Source organism: Mobula hypostoma, chromosome 12 (genome assembly GCF_963921235.1).
Source record: "Mobula hypostoma chromosome 12, sMobHyp1.1, whole genome shotgun sequence".
NCBI classification, from domain to species: Eukaryota; Metazoa; Chordata; class Chondrichthyes; order Myliobatiformes; family Myliobatidae; genus Mobula; species Mobula hypostoma.
In genome coordinates this window covers 103,696,568-103,719,368 of record NC_086108.1, presented here as the reverse complement: position 1 = coordinate 103,719,368, position 22,801 = coordinate 103,696,568, and the positions used below count along the sequence as shown (strand labels likewise).

The 22,801-nt window shown below is 44.0% G+C and overlaps 2 protein-coding genes across 5 annotated transcripts in view; one reads left to right on the top strand and one right to left on the bottom strand.

The window, feature by feature from the left end:
* Positions 1-14,693, bottom strand: part of miga1 (mitoguardin 1) — a 128,142-nt gene extending 113,449 nt beyond the window's left edge. For 3 of the 4 annotated variants that reach the window (XM_063064739.1, XM_063064738.1, XM_063064742.1), the window contains exons 1-3: positions 14,578-14,693; positions 14,072-14,218; positions 6,771-6,969 (exon numbers count right to left, since the gene is read on the bottom strand). In XM_063064739.1, the coding sequence (XP_062920809.1) occupies positions 6,771-6,969; positions 14,072-14,218; positions 14,578-14,592 (361 nt within the window). In that variant the 5' untranslated portion in view covers positions 14,593-14,693. Of the gene's footprint in view, positions 1-6,770; positions 6,970-14,071; positions 14,219-14,409; positions 14,548-14,577 lie in introns of those variants that run through there. The other variant, XM_063064741.1, reaches the window with a different exon arrangement.
* A 59-nt stretch (positions 14,694-14,752) lies between these two features.
* The window catches only part of usp33 (ubiquitin specific peptidase 33), a 156,905-nt gene continuing 148,856 nt past the window's right edge, over positions 14,753-22,801 (top strand). The window contains exon 1 of the mRNA XM_063064734.1: positions 14,753-14,879. The gene's annotated coding sequence lies outside the window, so the exon portion shown is untranslated. The remainder of the gene's footprint in view (positions 14,880-22,801) is intronic.

Below are 22,801 nucleotides of genomic sequence, written 5' to 3'. Positions count from 1 at the left end.
TGACAATAAACTCAAATCAACTTCGCTTGAGAATTGGTGGAAATGCAAATGTACAAGGTGCTTCAGGCTGCCTAACGTTCCCTGCCCCTCAGTCCAACAGAAGGACTGAAAGTGGTCTGCTTTAAGTGCCATATGCCAGTGAAGTGACAGCAATGGGCCTCCCAAGAGGCAGATAACAATTGTAGCTTTAGGAAAGAAACACACTATCAGTTCCCAATACGGCTAATGGCCACATCACCCCTTCCTCTATTTGGTTTGTCATCTAAAACACTTGAAAATTTCTACACATGTACTGCGGAGAGCATTGCGACTGGCTGCATCGCCATCTGGTATGGGGGGGAAGGGGGTGGACGGCTACTGCACAGGATCGAAGTAAGTTGCAGAGTTATAAAAGTAGTCAGCTGCTTCATGGGTGCTAGCTTCCACAGTATCCAAGACACCTTCAAAGAGCCATGCCTCAGAAAAGCCGCTTCCACCATCAGGAACCTAGGACATGCCCTCTTCTCATTGTTACCATCAGGAAGGAGGTACAGGAGCCTGAAGACACACTCAGTGATTCAGGAACAGCTTCTACCTCTCCGCCATCCAATTTCTGAATGGATTTTGAACCCGTGAACAGTACCTCACTACCTTTTTAAAATTTCTATTTTTTGACTACTCATCTTAATTTAACTATGTACCTATTGTAATTCAGGTATTTTTTCCTATATCATGTATTGCATTGTACTGCTGCCACAAAGTTAACAAATTTCACAACATATGCTGGTGATATTAAACCTGATTCCAATTTATATTCTCTCCCATGCGCTTTAGTGTCTACTCATTTTAGGAGACATAGACTATTATTAGACTCACCTATATAATTTAATTCAATGATCTTCTGTAGAGACTTGGAGTCATAGAGTACTGCATCACAGAAACAGGCTATTCAGTCCATCTAGTCCATGCTGGCTTCATTTTCTGCCTAGTCCCATCGACCTGCACCCAGACTGTAGCCTTTCACACCCCTCTCATCCATGTACCTACCCAAACTTCTTTTAAATGTTACAACTGAATTTGCCTCCACCACTTCTGCTGGTAGGTCATTCCACACTCTCACCACCCTTTCAGTGAAGTTTCCACTCAAATATTTCACCTTTGATACCAAACCTATGACCTCCAGTTCTAGTCTCACCCAATCAAAGGAGAAAAAAAACAGCATGCATTCACCATCTAAACCCTCATAATTTGGTATATCTTTATAAGATCTCCCCTCATCCTGCGCTCCACAAAATAAAGTCCTAACCTTAATTTTAAAGTTACTTAAAGATGCGGCGCATTATTGAGCCCACCCCACCCAATACCACCCATGTGACCAACTGACCTACTAACTTGCAAGTCCTTGGATTATGGGAGGAAACCCCCATGGTCTTGAGGAGATCACACAAACTCCTTACAGAAAGCCGTGGAATTGAACCCCAGTCACTGGCGTTACACTGACCGCTACACAAATGTACCACCGCTAATCAACCTTCCCCTATAACTCAGGTCCTCAAGTCCTGGTAACGTCCTTGTAAATTTTCTCTGCACTCTGAGCTTATTGATACCCTTCTTGTCCAACAGTTAGTCAAAATACAGGGACAGCACTGTGCCCCGGGAGGTCTCATTTCCTGCAGAAATATGAAACAAAGGCCCTATCTATGCTGGAGTATGCTGGGAACATTCAGAACAATCGGCTGCTAATCTAGACTCAAATATACAGCAGGTCTTTTGGCTCAACTCGTCTGTGTCAACTAAGTGTCTGCTTGAGCTAGCCCCACATCCCCGCCTTTGACCTATATCTTCCAGTCCGTTTATCCACAAATTATTTTAAGCATTGCAATTGCACCCACCTCTACCATTTCCTCTGGCAACTCGTTCCACTAACCCACCACCCTCTGTTTTGAAAACAGGCTCCTGATTCCTCACGTCTTTCTGCTTTCACCTCGTTTATCTGACACCCCTATCCAGGGGGAAAAAGCTGTGATAATCCATACTAACTTCACAGCTGACTGTGTAAGGAGCCAGCAACCACATCCTTTAAAACCCAGAACTATAGAAATGCCAACAGAAGCTCCAACGTCATTATTCCTGGGAGAGGAAGACAGAGGACTCTGGTGAGCTGCTGTCAGTGGCCGATGCCCCCATAGGGGTTATGGACGTAAGAAGAACCACCCATCTCATCTATGCCTCTCACGATCTTATAAGTTTCTATCAGGTTACACCTCAGCCTCCTTTGCTCCATGGAAATCAATCCCAGTCTATCCTGTCTCTCTTTATAGCTCAAATCCTTCAGTCCAGGTAATAATGTTGTGGTTCTTTTCTGCATTTTCCAGCTTAATATGCACTGTGTCCTATCCAATAGTGCTAAAGCACATCATCTAATTAGTTACGCCCTTCAGTTTGCGGCATTGTACTGATCTCAAGCAATAGTGACCACTTCCAAGACACTTGTATTGGGCTGCCAGAAGTCACAGGTGTGGAATATAAATGGAAATGCCTTTTCTCTCTGCAACTAATTGAAGCATTTGAGAGCTCAACCATTTCAGAACACGCTCTCAAAACATGAATAATTGAACTGCAATGGGAAGAAATCTGTTACTTGTTCTCAGAGGCTCTCACGTTGACGTTGTGGTGTTAAACAACATTTCAGTCAGGCACAAATAAACAAGATGAACTTAAAAAGTGGTGGAAAAAAAACTGCTATGTAGTTACAAAATCAAATCAGGAACTAATCTGAATGTTGGTTTGTGTGTCAAGGAAGATGGAAGTCAAGAGATAGGTACCAATGCTTCCATTGTACAAGGCAAGAATGTCTCTGCAGCTGGTATTGTTTTGAACATGAACAGTACAACACAGTACAGACCCTTTGGCCCACGATGTTGTGCTAGCCCATTAATCCATTCTGAGATCAATCCAATTCTTCCCTTTGCCGATCGCCTTAGTCCATGATAGAACATTTGGCCGTTACACCTCAAGGAAGAAACATCAGCCTCAGATAGGGGACAGCAGAGGTTCACTACATCAATGCAGGAACAAAAGCAACGTCTATCCTCGGACGTTTAAAGAGCACCTAGAGGGGTAAAGATAGATTAATGCAAGCAGTTCCACCCCCCCCCCCCAACTGAGGTGGTGAGACTAGAACTAGACGTCATCGTTTCAGGGTGAAAGGGTGAAGTATTTAATATCTTTTCGGGGGGGGGAGAATTTCTTTACTCAGAGGGCAGCGCAAGTGTGGAATGAGCTTCCAGCAGCAGTAGTGGATGCGAGTTGGACTGCAACATTTAAGAGAAGTTCGGGTAAGTATGTGGATGTGAGGGGTACAGAGGGCTTTTATCCAGGTGTGCGTTGATGGGACTGAGCAAAATAACAGTTCAGCACAGACTCAATGGGCCAAAGGGTCTGTTGCCATTCCTCAGTGCTCTAGGACGAGTCCTCAAATTGACTACTTGACTCATAAGCTTGGGTGAAAGGTAACTACATTCTAGGGCAGGAGAAAGCATTGCAAGACAGAATAAGTTTCTAATCAGACCAAATGCATTTTATAATAAAGGAAACATGTGAAATAAAAAATTGGAGAAGTCTCCTCCCAACAAAAAATGGACCAATTTGAATTAAGGGAGTCAAGCAATTTTGTTTTTTTAGATTAGTCGTTTACCAGATGTGCTGCTGGTGCTAAACCAACTGCTACTGCCCACCTGTGAATGTTTGCTGAGCTCAAAGGATGGTTATATTCCACACTTATGACTTCTGGCAGCCTAATACAAGTGTCTTGGAAGTGGTCACTATTGTTTGAGATCAGTACAGGAGTCACTGTAGGTCAGAATTAGTGAGCCGCCTCTAAAGCCTGGTTTATACTTCTGCGTCAAATCTACACCATAGGTACTGCGTACCCTACGCCGCAGGGTGACGTGCACCTCCCCAAAAAAGTAACTCATGCGTCGCGGCGACACAGACCACAACAACTGTGATTGGTCTGCTTGGTAGCATCACATTTCCTCCTACGCATTTCCGGTTGCTTTTTCTCCGTCATGTCTGTAGGCATACTGTGCGTACACCGATGCAAAATAAGTGGTTGGAGACGATGAACCAAATCATCAAATCTACCTGCCGACATCCGAAAATATTTGAAAAGCATTTCTTCATCCATGTCTCTCATGAAGAATCTTAACACAGTGGCATAGAAACCCCACCGCCAACTAGCGTTTTGGCGGTGAATTGCAGAGTGACGGAGACACACCAACACATGCTTGCTACAGTGTAGGCTACAGCATAGAGCCAACGCAGAAGTATAAATCAGGCCTATGGCGTAGCCCGTACACAGAAGTATAAATCAGCCTTAAGAGTGCAAGCCAGAGCAGAATTAGGCCATTCGGCCCACCAAGTCTGGTCCACCACTCCATCATGGCTGATTTATTATCCCTCTCAACCCCATTTCCTGCCTTGTCCTCATAACCTCTGATGCCCTGACTAATCAAGAAGCAATCAGCGTGCACTTTAAATGTACTCAATGGTCCTGGTATTTTATATATTGGAGATACAGCACAATACAGGTCCTTCTGGTGCAATGACCCCTTGCCACCAAATTATACCCCTGTAACCAACTACTGTACTAACCTGTACATCTTTGGAATGTGGGAGGAAACCAGAGCACCCGGAGGAAACCCAAGTGGTCACTGAGAGAACGTAAAATTGCTTAGACAACAACAGAATTGAACCTGGGTCACTGGCGCTGTGATAGTATTATGTGAATTGAAACACACAGTTAAATGTGTCACTTGGCATCAAATCAAATCAGCGAGGATTGTGCCAGGGAACCCTCAATTATCTCCATTCTTTCAGCGCCAACATAGTATGCCTACAACTCACAAACTCCAACCTGTATGCCTTTTTGGCACGTGGGAGGAAACCGGAGCACCCAGAGGAAATCTACATGGTCACAGGCTTACAAACTTCTTACAGACAGCAACAGGAATCAAACCCCAATCTAACAGCTGACACTGTAAAACATTCTGCTAACCCGCTATGCCACCCTTACTAATTTTTATTGCAAATTTATCAAAATACCTTAATTTTAAATGTACCACTGCCAAATGTAAGATACAAATTCATTTTACTCGAAAATCAGTCCAGACAGCTGGATATTAGCTCAGCAATGCAAGGAATGTGCTCTGGTACCCTATACTGCAAACAGCAAATGAAGGGAAAGGGCAGGACACCAGTGATTTAACTGAAGGACAGACAGACAGGATAAAAATAGGAAGGATAAAGAAATAAGAGTAGATGGGGAGGGTTGGGCGTGGATAAAGAAAGCAAGAAGATCTAAGGAGAGAATGAACAGGAACATGTAATTTTAGACCAAATAGCTTGCTTTTATACACAAGGGCATTGTGATTAAGTCAATAAACTAGTATCTTAGGTAAGAAATTATAAAGAATCTATTGGAAATTTAAAATTAAAAAGAAACAGAAAGACCTCAGCAAGTCAGGCCACACCTGTGGGAGGAGAAACAGTTAACATTTCAAGTCGAAGACTCTTCGTCAGAATTGGGAAGGTCAACATGCTAACATGGCAGTTAATATAATGCGCTACAGCGCCAGCAATGGGGGGGGGGGGTAGTTTCCACCAACGTCTGTGAGAAGTTTTTATGTTCTCCCTGTGACCATAAGGTCAGTTTCCTCCCACATTCCAGAGACATTCAGATAGGGTTAGAAAGTTCTGAATATGTTATGTTGGCAATGGAATAAAGGGAGCCTTTTCTGGTTGGCTGCTGGTGTCCAGTGGTGTCCATCTGGGTCAGTGTTGGGACCAATCCTTTTCAGGTTATGTGTCAATGATTTGGATGATGGAATTGATGGCATTGTTGCAAGGTCGCAGACCATATGAAAATAGGTGGAGGGGCAAGTTCAGAGGAAGCAGAAAGTCTGCAGAAGAACTTGGAGAGATTAGGAGAATGGGCAAAGAAACTGTAGATGGGGCAAAGAAACTGTAGATGGGATATAGTGTAGGGAAGTGTACGGTCATGACCTTTGGTAAAAGGAAGAGGTATAGACTATTTTCTAAAGGGAGCGAATTCAGAAATCAGAGGTGCAAAGGGACTCCAGAGTCCTCATGCAGGACTAAAGATTAATTACAGGCTGAGTCAGTGGTGAGGAAGGCAAATGCAATGTTAGCATTAATTTCCAGAGTAATAGAATATTGAAGCAAGGATGTAATGCTGAGGCTTTATAAGACATTGGTCAGACTGCACTTTGAATATGGTGAGTAGTTTTAGGTCTTTTATTTAAGAAAGTATGTGCTGGCATTGGAGAGGGTCCAGAGAAGATTCATGAGAATGATCCTGGGAATGAAAGGGTTAATGTATGAGGAATGCTTGATCCCTCTGGGGCTGTACTCACTGGAGTTTAGATGAATGAAGGGGAAGGGGTGATCTTATTGAAAGCCATTGAATATTGAAAGGCCTAGACAGAGCGGACGTGAAGAGGATGTTTCCTGTAGTGGCAGAGTCGCAGATCAGAGGGCACAGCTTCAGAATAGAAGGACATCCCAAGAGAACAGATGAGAAGAATTTTCTTAGCCAGAAGGTGGTGAATCTGTGGAATTCATTGCCAGAGACATCTGTGGAGGCCAAATTACTGGGTATATTTAAAGCACAGGATGCTATGTTCTTGATTAGTAAGGGCGTCAAAGGTTACATTAAATAAATAAGAGAAAAACAACAATAAAACTGAAGAAAAAAAAATCACTCCTACCTTTTTCTGATGCTACTGTTCTGGAAAATTCCGGAATAAAAAGTTCTTGCTCCCATGGCATCTGCACCTTCACTACCTCCTCCTCCTCCTGTTTCCTCTTCCTTCGCTTTCGTTTCAACTGATGGGCCAAAATAGCAAAGGAGGTCGCCCCCACCACAGAGATCAGGATGAGCTTCCTAACAAAAGGGGAGAGCTTTACCTAAAACAAGTGGGAGGGGGGGGTGGCGATATGGGAGAGGGAGGGGGAGGAACATAAATGGGGATTGACTTGATTAGTTGGTTCAGTATTACCACACACAAAAAACTGGAGGAACTCAGCAGGTCAGGCAGCATCTATAGAAAAGAGTACACAATTGATGCTTCAGGCCAAAACATTTCATCAGGACTGCAAAGGAAAGGGGGCAGAAGCCAGAATGAGATGGGTGGAGGATTTCAGCCCAAAATGTCGACTGTTTACTCCTTTCCATACATGCTGCCTGGTATGCTGAGTTCCTCCAGCATTTTGTGTGCATTACTTTGATTTCCAGCATCTGCAGATTTTCTCTTGTTTGTGATAATACCACAGGGAATGTCTATAGCTGATTCTAAAACACCATAATCATCACATGTTTATCACTTCATCACTTGTTGATAAAGTCACAAACACAAGAGATTCTGCAGATGCTGGAAATCCAGAGCAACGCACGGAAATGCTGGAGGAACTCAGCAGGTCAGGCAGCATCGCTGGAAAAGAATATGGAGGGGGAATTTTGCCCTCTTGCCCTTTCTCTTTTTTCATTCCCCATTCTGGTTACCCTCTCACCCCTTATCATCTTCTCACCTACCAATCACTTCCCTCTGGTTCCCCCTCTCCTTCCTTCCATGGTCCACCATCCTCTCTATCAGCTTCCTTCTTCAGTCCTTTACCTCTTCCACCCATCACCTCCCAGTTTCTTACTTCACCACCCCGGCCCCCACCTTCCCCCTCACTTGATTTCACCCATCACCAGCTAGCTTGGACTCCACCCGCCTTCCAGCTCTTGTCCCCTTTCCTTTCCAGTCCCGATGAACGGTCTTGGTCCGAAACGTTTATTTATTTATTTATTTACTGTTTATTTATTACCATCGAATGCTGTCAGACTTGCTGAGTTCCTCCAACAGTTTGTGTGTGTGTGTGTGTGTTGTTGATGAAGTGATTGGTGAACAAGGCGAGACAATAAGCAATGAGATGCGGAGACACTGGCACACTAACGGCAGTGTTTTCGATTTATTTAAGCATCTCTGTAGAACTCCCATCACGACCATTCTGCCCAAGCCTCTCCATTAATATAAGTTAGCACCTTAAACCTGACCCCTATCTCAAAATTTAAGAATGCACCCAAGGTGTGAATTTCTGATGGTTTGTTGTGTTGAAGGTGGTCTAGTCACCATAGGCGACCAATCCAAGTACAACCAGGAAGTAAACACGATAGCGATCTGGTGCAACCACAACAACTTGGAGCTGAATGCCCTCAAAACTGTGGAGACGCATATTGACCTCGGGAGAAACGAGTCTCCCCTCCACTGACATGACGCATCATCTACAACTCTACAGACAGCACCATTTCAACATTGTTTCCTGAGCACCGTTGCTTAACGTGGAACAACCACGTGTGTTTCATTAACAAAAAGGCTCGGCCGAGGATGTACTTCCTGCAGCAGTTGGCAAAATTCCATCTTCCCCCAGAACATACTGGTGCATTTCTACACTGCCATCACAGAGAGCTTCCTCAGATCAGCCATCACTGCCTGGTTTGGTAAGGTATCCTCTCACAATGTACAAAAACTACTGTGAGCTGTCACGTCAGTAGAAAAAAAAATCATTGATCTGCCATCACTGTCCAGGACAAAAAAAGCAGGCAGGAAAGCATTGTTCCTTATAGATGTGCTCAGTGGCGGTGAGGACTTTGCTGGTGATCCACCGCTTTTTGTAAAGCTGCACGGCTCTGCCTCTATAATGGTGAAATATTTTAAAGATCGTACTTGCAGCCCATCTTGAACGGCCCTTAAGGTGGCTGTGAACTGCCTTAAACCAACTTAAATCCTTCTAGCAAAAATGCTTCTACAGTGCAGTTGGGAATGTGAATTTAAGGGGAAGAATTTAGGAAGTTTAAGAGTTTAGAAGAATGGTGGGGGGGGGGGAAAGAGAAATCTTGTTGAAATTTATCAAATAGGTTCACTACCAGATGAACTCAACGCCTTCTATGCCCGCTTTGAAAGGGAGAATATAACTACAGCCGTAAAGATCCTTGCTGTACCCAGTGACCCTGTGATCTCTGTCTTGGAGGCCGATGTTAGGCTGTCCTTAAAGAGGGTGAACCCTCACAAAGCGGAAGGTCCCGATGGAGTACCTGGTATGGCTCTGAAAACCTGTGCCAACCAATTAGCGGGAGTACTCAAGGACATTTTCAACCTCTCACTGCTATGGGCGGAAGTTCCCACTTGCTTCAAATGGCAGCAATTATACCAGTGCTTAAGAAGAATAATGTGGCCTGCCTTAATGACTGTCACCCGGTAGCACTCACATCTACAGTGATGAAATGCTTTGAGAGGCTGGTCATATCCAGACTGAACTCCTGCCTCAGCAAGGACCTGAACCCACTATAATTTGTCCATTGTCACAATAAGTCAATGGCAGACGCAATCTCAATGACTCTTCACACACCTTTAGACCAGCTGAACAATACAAACACCTATGTCAGAATGCTGTTCATTAAATATAGCTCAACATTTAACACTATCATTCCCACAATCCTGACTAATAAGTTACAGAAACTAGGCCTCTGTACATCCCTCTGCAATTGGATCCTCGCCTTCCTAACCGGAAGACAACAACCTGTGCAGATTGGTGATAATACCTCCTCCTTGCTGACGATCAACACTGGTGCACCTCAGGGATGTGTGCTTAGCCCACTGCTCTACTCTCTATATAACCCATGATTGTGTGGCTGGGCATAGCTCAAATACCATCTATAAATTTGCTGATGATGCAACCATTGCTGGTAGAATGAGAGATGAGAGATGAGAGGGCGCACAGGAGTGAGATAACTACTGAAAAGGTGTCGCAGCAACAACCTGGCACTCAATGTCAGTAAGACAAAAGAGCTGATTGTGGACTTCAGGAAGGGTAAGACGAAAGACACATACCACTCCTCATAGAGGGATCAGAAGTGGACAGAGTGAGCAGTTTCAAGTTCCTGGGTGTCAAGATCTCTGAGGACCTAACCTGGTCCCAACATTATCGATGGAACTCTAAAGAAGGCAAGACAGTGGCTATACTTCATTAGGAGTCTGAGGAGATTTGGTATGTCAACAAATACACTTCTATCGATGTACTGTGGAGATCATTCTGACAGGCCGCATCACTGTCTGGTATGAGGTGGGGTGGGGGAGGCTACTGCACAGGACTGAAAGAAGCTGCAGATTGTCTTTAATCAGTTGGCTCCATCTTGGGTACTAGCCTACAAAGTACCCAGGACATCTTCAAGGAGTAGATAAAATAAATAATGAAGGCATCCGTTAGTCTTGCGAGACCATGGATCTGCGCCTGTAAAGTCTTCACTCTCCAGGGCACAGGCCTGGGCAAGGTTGTATGGAAGACCAGCAGTTGCCCATGCTGCAAGTCTCCCCTCTCCATGACACCAATGTTGTCCAAGGGAAGGGCATTAGGACCCATACAGCTTGGCACCAGTGTCGTCACAGAGCAATGTGTGATTAAATGCCTTGCTCAAGGACACAACACATTGCCTCGGCTGGGGCTCGAACTCACGACCTTCAGGTCGCTAGTCCAATGCCTTAACCACTTGGCCATGTGCCCACGTGTCAAGGAGTGGTGTCTCAGAAAGCAGCATCCATTAAGGACCCCCATCAGGTAGGAGGTATAGAAGCCTGAAGGCATCTGTGGAGGACAAGTCATTGGGTATATTTAAGGCAGAGGATGATAAGTTCTTGATTAGTCCGAGAGTAAAAGGTTACAGACAGAAGGCAGGAGAATGGGATTGAAAAGGAAATGAATCAGCCATGATAAAACGGTGAAGTAGACTCGATGGTCTGCTGCTACGTCTCCGAAAGGGAAAGATCATTAGGTAGATTGTAAGGCCAAACAGTCCCCGATAGGTTTGTAATGAGAAAGAAAGGTTACAAGAACCATCCAGAAAGTGGTGTTGAGACCAACAACCTGGCCATAATGTGTCAATAAGCCTAATTAAAACCTTACAATTCAGTATTTCAAACTCATTGTCCAGGCACTGTGTAATTTATGGGCAGCACCATAGCATAATAGTTAGCACAATGCTTTACAGTACAGGCGACCCAGGTTCAATTCCTGCCACTGCCTGTAAGGAGCTCGTACATTCTCCACACGACCGTGTAGGTTTCCTCCGGGTGCTCCAGTTTCACTTCCAGTCCAAAGAGAAGCTGTTTGTAGATTAATTGGTCATTGTAAATATCCCATGATTAGGCTAGTGTTAAATTATGGGTTGCCAAGTGACATGGCTTGAAGGGCCGACTCAGCATAATAAAATAAATAAAGTACTTATTTTTTTTAAAATCACAATACATATTCTTAAGTACATTCCAATATACTTTCAAAGGTCTCCACCATTCAGCCCATGCTATCTTCTCACAGCTACCATCGAGCAGGAGTTAACTTCACTCAATTTCACCTGCCCCATCATTGAAATGTTCCACAACTAAGGACTCTTCATCTCATGTTCTCAATAGTTATTGATTATTTATTTATTATTATTACTTCTTCTTGTACTCGCAGTTTGTTGCCTTCTGCACTCTAGTTGAACACCAAGTTGGAGTGGTCTTTCATTGACTGTTATGGTTATACTGAGTATGCCCGCAAGAAAATGAATCTCAGGGTTGTATATGGTGACATATATGTACTTTGAACTCGAAGATACTGACAGTTGTCTCTCCACAAATGCTGCCTGATCCACTGAGTATTTCCATCATTTCTAACCTTAAGCACTGACAGACTCCCAGAGACTGCTGCAAACCAGGGATTCCTTATAAACAGAGTTGGATTTGCCGTGGGTAGACGCTTTAACTTATGCAAATTCTTAACCTAAATGGCATTGTTCCAAATGACTGTACATGTTTTTTTTTAAAACAAGAGAGATTTTGCAGATGTTGTAAATCTTGAGTAACACACACAAAACACTGGAGCAACTCAGCAGATCAGGCAGCATCCATGGAGGGGAATGAACAGTCGACATTTCGAGCCCAGACCCTTCCTCAGGACTGGAAAGGAAGGCGGTGGGGGAAGAGCCCAGATTAAGGAAGGGGAAGGAATACAAGCTGGCAAGTGATAGGTGAAACCAAGTGAGAGGAAGAGGGTGGGTACTTCCAATTCCAACACAACAGCCCATGGCTTCCTCTACTGCCACGTCAAGGCCAGACTCAGGTTGGACGAGCAACAGCTTCTATTGTGCCTGGGTAGTCTCCAATCTGGTAGCATGGACATTGATGTCCCTAACTTCTGGTAAATTCTTCTCCTTCCCCCTTCTCTCTTTTTCATTCTGGTTACTCTCTCAACCTTTCTCTTCTCCTTACCTGCCATCACCTCCCTTTGGAGTCATTACTCCTTTGTTATCTTCTATCAGATCCCTTCTTCTCCAGCCACTTACCTTTTCCACCTATCACAGTGTCGTTGAGTCGGTGGCGAGGAAAGCAAATGCAACGTTTAGCATTCGTTTCAAGAAGGCTTGAATACAAGAGCAGGGATGTGATGCTGAGGCTTTATAAGGCACTGGTGAGGCCTCACCTTGAGTACTGTGAACAGTTTTGGGGCTCCTCATCTAAGAATTGGAGTGGGTTCAGAGGAGGTTCACAAGGATCATATGAGCAATGTTTGATAGCTCTGGGTCTGTATTCGCTGGAATTTAGAAGGATGGGGGGTGGAATCTCATTGAAACCTTTCGAATGGACAGAGCAGATGTGGGAAAAAAATATTTCCCGTGGTGGGAGAGTCTAGGACAAAAGGACAAAGCCTCAGGACAGAGGGGCATCCATTTAAAACAGAGATGCGGAGAAATTTCTTCAGCCAGAGGGTGGTGAATTTGTGGAATTTGTTACCACAGGCAGCTGTGGAGGTCAAGTTGTTGAGTGTATTTAAGGCAGAGATTAACAGGTTCTTGATTGTACAGGGCCCTGGTGAGATCACATCTAGAGTACTGTGTGCAGTTTTGGTCTCCAAATTTGAGGAAGGACATTCTTGCTATTGAGGGAGTGCAGCGTAGGTTCACAAGGTTCATTCCCGGGATGGCGGGACTGTCATATGTCGAAAGATTGGAGCGACTGGGCTTGTATACTCTGGAATTTAGAAGGCTGACAGGGGATCTTATTGAAACATGTAAGATTATTAAGGGATTGGACACGCTGCAGGCAGGAAGCATGTTCCCACTGATGGGTGAGTCCAGAACCAGAGGCCACAGTTTAAGAATTAGGGGTAGGCCATTTAGAACGGAGTTGAGGAAAAACTTTTCCACCCAGAGAGTGGTGGATATATGGAATGCTCTGCCCCAGAAGGCTGTGGAGGCCAAGTCTCTGGATGCTTTCAAAAAAGAGATGGATAGAGCTCTTAAAGATAGTGGAATCAAAGGTTATGGGGATAAGGCAGGAACTGGATACTGACAGTGGATGATCAGCCATGATCACAGTGAATGGCGGTGCTGGCTCGAAGGGCCGAATGGCCTACTCCTGCACCTATTGTCTATTGTCATGGCATCAGAGGTTACCAGGAGAAGGCCCGGGAATGGGGTTGGGGGAGGGGAAAGAGAGAAGAAAAATGATCTGCCGTGATTGAATGGTACAGCAGACTCGATGGGCCAAATGGCCTAATTCTGCTCCTATGTCTCATGGTCATATTACATTCCAGTTTCTCACTTCATCTCCCCCTCCCTACCCACCGACCTTCCCCCTCACCTATCACCTGCCGGCTCGTACTCCTCCACCCCTCCCCACCTTATTCTGGCTTCTTCTCTCCTTCTTTTCCAGTCCTGAGGAAGAGCCTTGGCCCTTCCCTCTCCGTGGGATGCTGAGTTCCTCCTACATCGGGCATTGACTTTTATAATTTGGGTGTTGCCAAAATGGCATCGTTTCAAAAGTCAGCCAAAAGTCTAATTTCCAAACCACGCCTTCTTTAAAATAAATTACTCACTGGAGGTGCAACTTCACTGGCTCCCGAGACCTGCTACATACATACATACATACATATACATACACACACACCCACCCACCCATCCATCCACCCACCACGGGAGCTGTGAACTTACCTCTGGCAGGGAGTTGTACAAATATATGGGCAGATCAGCCGCACGCAGCGCAAGATCCCTCAAAGTATGTTTTGCATCGTTAATGGTTTCCTTGGGTAGATCTTGCATATCTTCTAATTTCCATCCCCCTCCGGTCAACCAGCAGATCTGTTAAGTTGCAATCAGTCAAATCCAAAACACAAGCATTAGTCATGCCGCGACATTTTTGTTTAATCGGTCGGATGATTTTGCGCGGTTCTCATTCAAATTTGTAAATATCAACATCGAACCTAATCCCTGATATTAACAAGCAGATCTATCCGGAACTACTATTAATGCATCTCTGTTCACAACCCTACCTTGATTGTGCACCTTGGTCCTGTATTCCCCTGCAATCTACTTATTCGACAGCGTAACGGTGAAGATTATTTTGTTTTTGGCCGAAAAGATTTGCAAATATCAATCGTCACCTGTTTTTTTCCCCTCCCAGACGCATTAATGCACCAGCGTGGCTCGGGATCACTTACCAATGCCTTCAGCATGCATGAAACGATCAGAGAAACAGGAGGTGGAGCCTGGTTCTCCTACCTTGTGACTGCGTGTGAGAACGAAGTGGGGAGGGAGGGTGCGCCGCGCGTTGTTGGCTGTACGCAGGGAGAGGATTCCTTGTCGAGCCTCCGCCCTTCCCACTGATTGACAACTTCCGGGTTCAATAACCACCCCAGAGCAAAGCTTATGAATTGAGGGTTGCATGACTGGCAAATAAAGCGGAAAGGGAACAAAGTTCCTCTGTGGAATAATGGCAATCATTTGAGCTGTCAGAATGCAGGTAACAAACTGGATCTAATAAAGTGGTCACCGAGTGACTTCTTCTTCGTGTGCCTTGCGCGTTACACGCTTGGGCGATCACGGCTTTCCACTTCGAACGCTCCCACGCAGCGTCAATGATATCTCGCACACTTAGATATGTTAGTTCTTTCACAGTGTCCATATGACTATGACTATGTCTTTGCCTTCCTCTACCGTGTTTCCCAGGCATACGGCCTTATAATGTAAGGCATTCTATTGGCCCAGGAATTTAAGTTTCCTCTTAATTAATGTTCTCATTAAAGATTTTACGGGCACGTTGGAGTACTATCTCATTAGTTAGCCTATCTCTATATGGTATTTTCAGCTTTCTTCTAAGAAACCACATTTCTGTTGCTTCTAAGTTTCTTTGGAGTTCTGGTGTTACAGTCCATGTTTCAGAAGCATACAGGAAGATTGACCAGATGTAATGTTTTAGTAGCCTAAGCCTTGTTGTCATAGAAATGTGGCTATTGGTGAAAATGGGTTTCGTTTTTTGGAAGTTGGTTTTGGCAATGGCAATTCTTCTTTTTATTTCTACTTATAGCATCTTGTGATATAAAGCTACCAAGGTAATTAAAGCCGGTCTTTTGTTCAATCTCTTGGTTACTGATGTACAATTGGCAGTTGGGAGTATCCTGCTGTTTTGATATTACCATACATTTGCTTTTTTTACAGTTGATGGTTAGACCAAAATCTGCACTTGTTTGTACTACTTTGTCTAGGAGGATTTGTCGGTCTTCTGCAGCACTTGCTATTAGGGTGGTATCATCTGTATATCTTATATTGTTGATGTTAACACCTCCAATTTTACATACAAGGGATTTTTGCATCATTTTGGCAGCTCCAGGACAAATTCAGATTGCAAAAGAGTAATTTTTTTCAGGTATCTCCAGCTAAGACACTATATAAGATCACGTCTTTCTGGTTTTGATACAGCAGAACCTGATAAATTAGATAATCATTAAGATCATGTTTAGGGATAGAACACATCATCGCCTATCTGTATGATGCCATACAAAACAAGTGTCATACAACAATGGATAATATTAAAAAAGAGTGGGAAAAGGAGTTGGGTACAGAGATAGAGGAGGTTTTATGGAATGAGGCTTTGGAGTATGTTAACTCCTGTTCCATCAATGCCAGGCATTGTTTAATACAATTTAAAATCTTACATAGACTACATTACTCAAAAGTAAGGATTCATAAAATGTTCCCGGAGGTGTCCCCAATGTATGAGAAATGCAAGTCCTCGGAGGCAAATTTATTACATAGTTTTCCTTTATGTCCCAGGATACGAGAATACTGGAAGCAAATATTTGAGGTCCTATCGAAGGTACTAAGGATTCAGATAATACCAGACCCCACTTTAATAATTTTTGGAACTTCTGTGAGGTCAAATAAATTCCAGGCTACCCAGCAACAACTCCTGACTTATGGCATACTTAATGGAAAGAAACTCATACTGATGTTCTGGAAAAAGGAGGAAACTCCATCACTCAGACAATGGCTGGCTGTATTAATGGATACTCTGCATCTAGAGAGGATAAGATACGTTAACAACGACAGACTCAAGGAATTTGAAAAAATCCGGCAACCATTACTGTTGTATTTAGAAGAGACCGACAGCTGAACTAAGTGTGTGGGGGGGGGGGCAGTAGGACCTAAACAGCACATATGGGAGGGGTGAGGGGAGGGTAGGGCTGGGAAGGGGGAAGGAGACAAAGTGGTAGGGTTTCCTTTGCTCTTTGCTTGTTTACTATACATACATTCATTTGACTTTCATTATGTTGTTATAAGAAAGAAAAGGAAAAAGAAGCATTGTACTTTAGGACATTGTCGGTTGTGGTTGAGCTGATGTTGCTTCATGATAAAAACATTTGAAAACACCTCCAATTTTTATCCCATCTAGGTCTTCTATTTCTCTGAGAATCATTTCACTATAGATATTAAATAATTCCGGTGAGGCAAGGCATCCCTGTCTAACTCCTCTTTGAATTTTAGTCCAACTGCTTATATTATCATCAATTTTTACCACCACCGTTTGATTCCAATATAAATTTTGAAGCAGTTGTTGGTCCCTTACATCTATGTTTAGTTTAGCGAGAATTTGAAATAATTTTTCATGTTGCACTTTGTCGAATGCTTTAGTGAAATCATTAAAACACAAAACAAAAACAAAACAACACCTATTTGGGACAGATTTAAATATGCTATACAGCAATCAGCAGAGGAGATGATCCCAGTACAAGAAATCCAACACACCAACAAGAGCTGGATAACCCAAGAAATATTCGATCTGCTGGAACAAAGAAGGTTAGTGAAGAATAATAGAACATAGAATAGTACAGCACAGTACAGGCCCTTCGGCCCACAATGTTGTGCCGACCCTCAAACCCTGCCTCCCATATAAGCCCCCACCTTAGATTCCTCCATATACCTGTCTAGTAGTCTCTTAAACTTCACTAGTGTATCTGCCTCCACCACTGACTCAGGCAGTGCATTCCACACACCAACCACTCTCTGAGTAAAAAACCTTCCTCTAATATCCCCCTTGAACTTCCCACCCCTTACCTTAAAGCCATGTCCTCTTGTATTGAGCAGTGGTGCCCTGGGGAAGAGGCGCTGACTCTATCTATTCCTCTTATTGAAGTGCAATACGGAGAGCTAGACAGACAGACCAGACAATTGTGCAATATTGCAAAGGAAGAATGGCTGAATCAAAAATGCAATGAAGTAGAAGGCCATATTAACAACAGCAAAGAAATACACAAGAAAATTAAGGAAATTACTGGAATTAAGAAAACCTCCTCTACAGGTTGCATAAGGTCAGCAGATGGATCCATACTAACAAATCCAGATAAAGTATGAGAGAGGTGGATTCAGTATATAAAGCAGCTTTTTGAAGATAATAGAGGGGAACCCCCAGATATTCAATATCCTAATTCTGGACCACCTATTACCAAAGAAGAAATAACTAAAGCAATGAATAGCATGAAACATGGTAAAGCCACTGGACCTGATGAAATTTCAGTGAAAATGATACAAGCCCTAGAAGATCTGGGCATAGATATTCTTTTTGAACTGTTTAATGGCATATACGAGTCTGGTGTATTGCCTTACGATCTCTTGAAATCAGTATTTATATCTCTGCCAAAAATTCCTAGAATTATTGACTGCGAAAATTATAGAACAATCAGTCTGAGTCACATAATAAAGATTTTGTTGAGAATTGTTGTGAGTCGAATTAAAAAACAAGTTAAGGCCTGAAACTTCTAAACTGCAATATGGGTTTATTGAGGATAGAGGAACTAGGAATGCAATTTTTATACTACAAATGCTTTCAAAAAGGGCAATTGAATACCAAAATGGTGTCTTTTTATGTTTTATTGATTTCACTGAGTGTAGTACCTTTAATTTAAAATTCAAAGTAAATTTTATTATCAAAGTGCATATATGTCACCATATACAACCCTGACGTTCATTTTCCTGCGGGCATATTCAGCAAATCTATGGAATAGTAACTCTAACAGGATCAATGAAAGATCAACCAGAGTGCAGAAGACAACAAACTGTGCAAATGCAAGTATAAATAAATAGCAATAAATAATGAGAACATGAGATAATGAGATAAAATGTACTTAAATTGAGATCATTGGTTGTGAGAACATCTCAATGGAAGGGCAACTGAGTGTAGTTATTGTCTTTTGCTCAAGAGCCTGATGGTTGAGGGGTAGTCGCTGTTCCTGAACCTGGTGGCGTGAGTCCTGCGTCTCTTGTGCTTCTGCCTGATGGCAGCAGTGAGAAAAGAGCATGAGCTGGGTGGTGGTGATCTCTGGTGATGGATGCTGTTTTCCTACAACAGCGTTTCATTTAGATGTGTTCAGTGGTTGGGAGGGCTTTGCCCATGAATAAGTGGGGCAGCAGGGATGAACCAGGCAATTACAGGTCGGTGGGTTTAAATTCAGTGGAGAGTAACTTATTGGAATAAATTCCAAGGGTTTATTAGCTTTGTTCGTCACATGTACATTGAATCCTACAGTAAAATGTGTCAATGACCGCACAGTCTGAGAATGTGCCCGCTAGTGTCGCCATGCTTCTGGTGCCAACCTTAAACCTAACGGTACCTGTCTTTGTAATGTGGTAGGAAACCTTGTGTTCATGGGGAGAACGTACAAACCGTGGTGGGGAGTGAACCCTAATCTTACAAGCTAGCGCTGTAAAACATTATCAGTACTCAACCGTGCCACCCCAGCCATTATAGACATTTGGACAAAAACAAGCAGCCTGTGTTTTTTTTTGTGATTTATTTTTTGGCTCTGGTCAAAATGCATTTGCACAATAATATCTCAGACTTTGACATTTTGGACAACAGACCAATGTCAGGTGGTGTCATTGCATCATGGCACAGAAACAGGCCCTTCGGCCCATCTAGTCCATACCAAAAACCATTTCAACTGCTTACTCCCAACAACCTAGACCGGGACCATAGCCTTCCCTATACCTACTATCCATGTACCTATCCAAACTTCACTTGAAAGTTGAAATTGAGCTCATATGGACCACTTGTGCTGGCAGCTCATTTCACACTCACGCAACACTCTGAGTGAAGAAATTTCCCATCGTGTTCCCCTTAAACTTCTCACCTTGCACCCCTAAGCCATAATCTTTGGTTGTAGTCCCACCCAACCATAAAGGAAAAAGACTGCTTGCATTTACATTACCTCTACTATAAGACATAGGAGCAGAATTGGAGGGGAACCGATGTCCTTGGGGGGAGGCTTGTTAATGATATTGGGGAGGATTTAAACAATATTTGCAGGAGGGTGGAACTGAAGTGTGGAGACAGAGGATGGGGCAGTCGGCACACAAGTAGGGAGAGCTTGTGGGGTGTTTCTGAAGGAGGATGGGCAGATGATAGGGCAAAGCTGGCTGGGGATGGGAAACTCTCACCTTTACCTGGCTGGTTCTAGATGAGATTCTAATTCTTGATCCCCATTAATGAGAAAAAATGCGGGCCAGAACTCAAGCACAAAATCTAGGCTAACACACAGTCTGTTAGAGGAACTCAGCCAATCGAGCCGCATGTGAGGATGGGAAGGAAGGAATTGTTAATGATTTGGGCCAAAACCCTGCATCGGAATGGATACAGGATTTTGACCCGAATTATCAACAATTCCCCCCCCCAACAGATGCTGCTCAACCCAATGAGCTCCTCCAGCAAATTAGTTACATGCATAGTTTTTTATTTAAGTAGTGTTTTCTTGCACTCCTTAAAACCAATAGGACTGCTGCCACTCATGTGCCCCCCCCACTACAAGAACTAAGGGTCTTCCTCAACCAAACTGGCCCCTCCCTCTCCAGTAGCAGAGGAACCCTATACTGTGGGTCACCCCTCCCCTCACCAAGCCCTTCAGCAGATTGTGTGTTTATTTAGCAAAATAAAATTTATTCATGATAAAAATACTTATGAGAATAAACCGCTCAATGCCCTTTCATTCTTTATATTCTTCGTCAATGCTTTCCGTAAAGTTTGATTACATTCATTCACATCTATAGCACTGCTGTCACTTACGTGGTACTCCGGGGTAGTACACTACCACAATAATAATTGAGAGGTTTCCTCCCCCCACCCTGGCCCCTACATCTCCAAAAGAAGAAGAACCCTACACTCTGGTCCTTCCCCACCGAGCACTTGCATTGGCTGCACCAATCTTTAGTCTGTCCCACAGCATGTACTTCAGTAGCCTGCAACGTGCCAGTGCCAGTCGGCAGGATTCCTCCAAGGACATCCCGATGTGCTGGCAGACCACCATGTTTTGGTTGGACCAAAGGGCATCTTTCACTGAGTTGCTGATCTGCCAGCAGCGCTTGATGTGTGCCCCTGGGAACAGCCTGTGGGCCACGCAGCTGATCGGGATAAACCTGCGATACAGGGTCACGTATCTTTCTGCACACCCTCTTCGCAAACCCACGGTCCACAAAGGTGTGAGCTACCGTCCCCTCCCCACCGCTGTCATCCCACGGGCATTCCATGCTGGGAGTGATGCACTGGTCATGTAGGGACGATATGACAGGGAGTGTCCTTCTCACCGCCAGCCAGGCAAGGTCTTGGCGCCTGTAGGTGAGGTCTGGTGATGGGGCGTCCTGCCAGATGGTCTGAACAGTCAGCTCAGGGACCACCCCGCCGTGCCATTGAGTCCTTCCCCTGCAGTGTCCGCAGGATGTTCTGTGCTGACGACTTCCTGATGAACTTGTGGTCAAAGGTGGAAGAACTTTTCCACAAAGGGCAGGTCATCATCCCACACCATCCAGCTGACTAAGCGCACTGCACAGGTCTGGATTGGCATCCTTGCAACACCCAGGACGGATAGAAACTCAGCACGTAGCGGTACCTGGTGCCAATGCACTTGGATTCCACGCACAGCCTGAAGGTGGTCATCGGGGTGAGGTCAACATCGGATACGTGTTTGCTGCCGGACCGGACTCTAGCATCTGCAGTCTCCTATATCTCCAAAATCAAGGGTGAACGATGCTCTGCTGGAATGCTGGGGAAATGCTGCAACGTCAGGATGAGTTGTTCAGCCAAAGCTCTAACTGCCAACCCAGGTGAATTCAAAAGGCTCCAAATGCATTATTTTGAAGGGTGTGTGACTTGTCAAAATGCAAAAACACAACTAAATATGAATTAATCGGACATTTAGTACACAGAAAATATGGAGTCATAGAGCACTACAGCACAGAAACAGGCCCTTCAGCCCATCTATTCCTAGCCAAAATTTTAACCTGCCTTGTTCTATCAAAGTGCACCCGGACCATAACCCTCCATATCCTTCTCATCCATAAGACCATAAGATATAGGAGCAAAATTAGGCCATTCAACCCATTGAGCCTTCTCTGTCATTTCACCATGTCTGATACCGGATCCTACTCAACCCCATAAACTTGCCTTCTCACCATACCCTTTCATGCCCTGGCTGATCAGGAAACAATCAACTTCCGCCTTAAGTATACCCACCCACAGATTTGGCCTCCACCACAGTCTGTAGCAGAGCATTCCACAGATTCACTACTCTCTGGCTAAAAAAATTCCTCCTTGCCTCTGTTCTAAAAGGTCGCTCCCCAATTTTGAGGATGTGCCCTCTAGTTCTGGACACCCCCACCATAGGAAACATCTTCTCCACATCCACCTTATCTAGTCTTTTCTACATTCAATAGGTTTCAATGAGGTACCCTGTATTTTTCTGAATTTGAGTGAGTACAGGCTGCAAAGCTGCCAAACGCTACTCATATGTTATCCCCTTCATTCCCGGACTCATCCTCGTGAACCTCCTCTGGACTCTCTCCAATCACAACACATACTTTCCAAGATATGGGGCCCTAAACTGTTGACAATACTCCAAGTGCAGCCTGACTAGTCTCTTATAAAGCCTCAACATTATCTCTTTACTTTTATATTCTATTCCCCTTGAAATAAATGCCAATATTGCATTTGCCTTCTTTACCACAGACTCAACCTGAAAATTAACCTTCTGAGAGTCTTGCGTGAGGACTCTTAAGTCCCTCTGCACCTCTGATATTTAAACCTTCTCCCCATTTAGATAATAGTTCGCATCATTGTTTCTTTTACTAAAATGCATTATCATACATTTCTCAACACTGTATTCCATCTGCCAATTTTTTGCCCATTCTTCTAATTAGTCTAAGTCCTACTGTAATTGCATTGCTTCCTCAGAACGACCTACCCCTCCACCTATCTTTGCATCATCCGCAAACTTTTCCACCAAGCCGTCAATTCCGTTATCCAAATCACTGATAACAAGGTAAAAAAGTAGTGGTCCCAATACTGTCCCCTGAGGAACACCACTAGTCACTGGCAGCCAACCAGAAAAGACCTCTTTTATT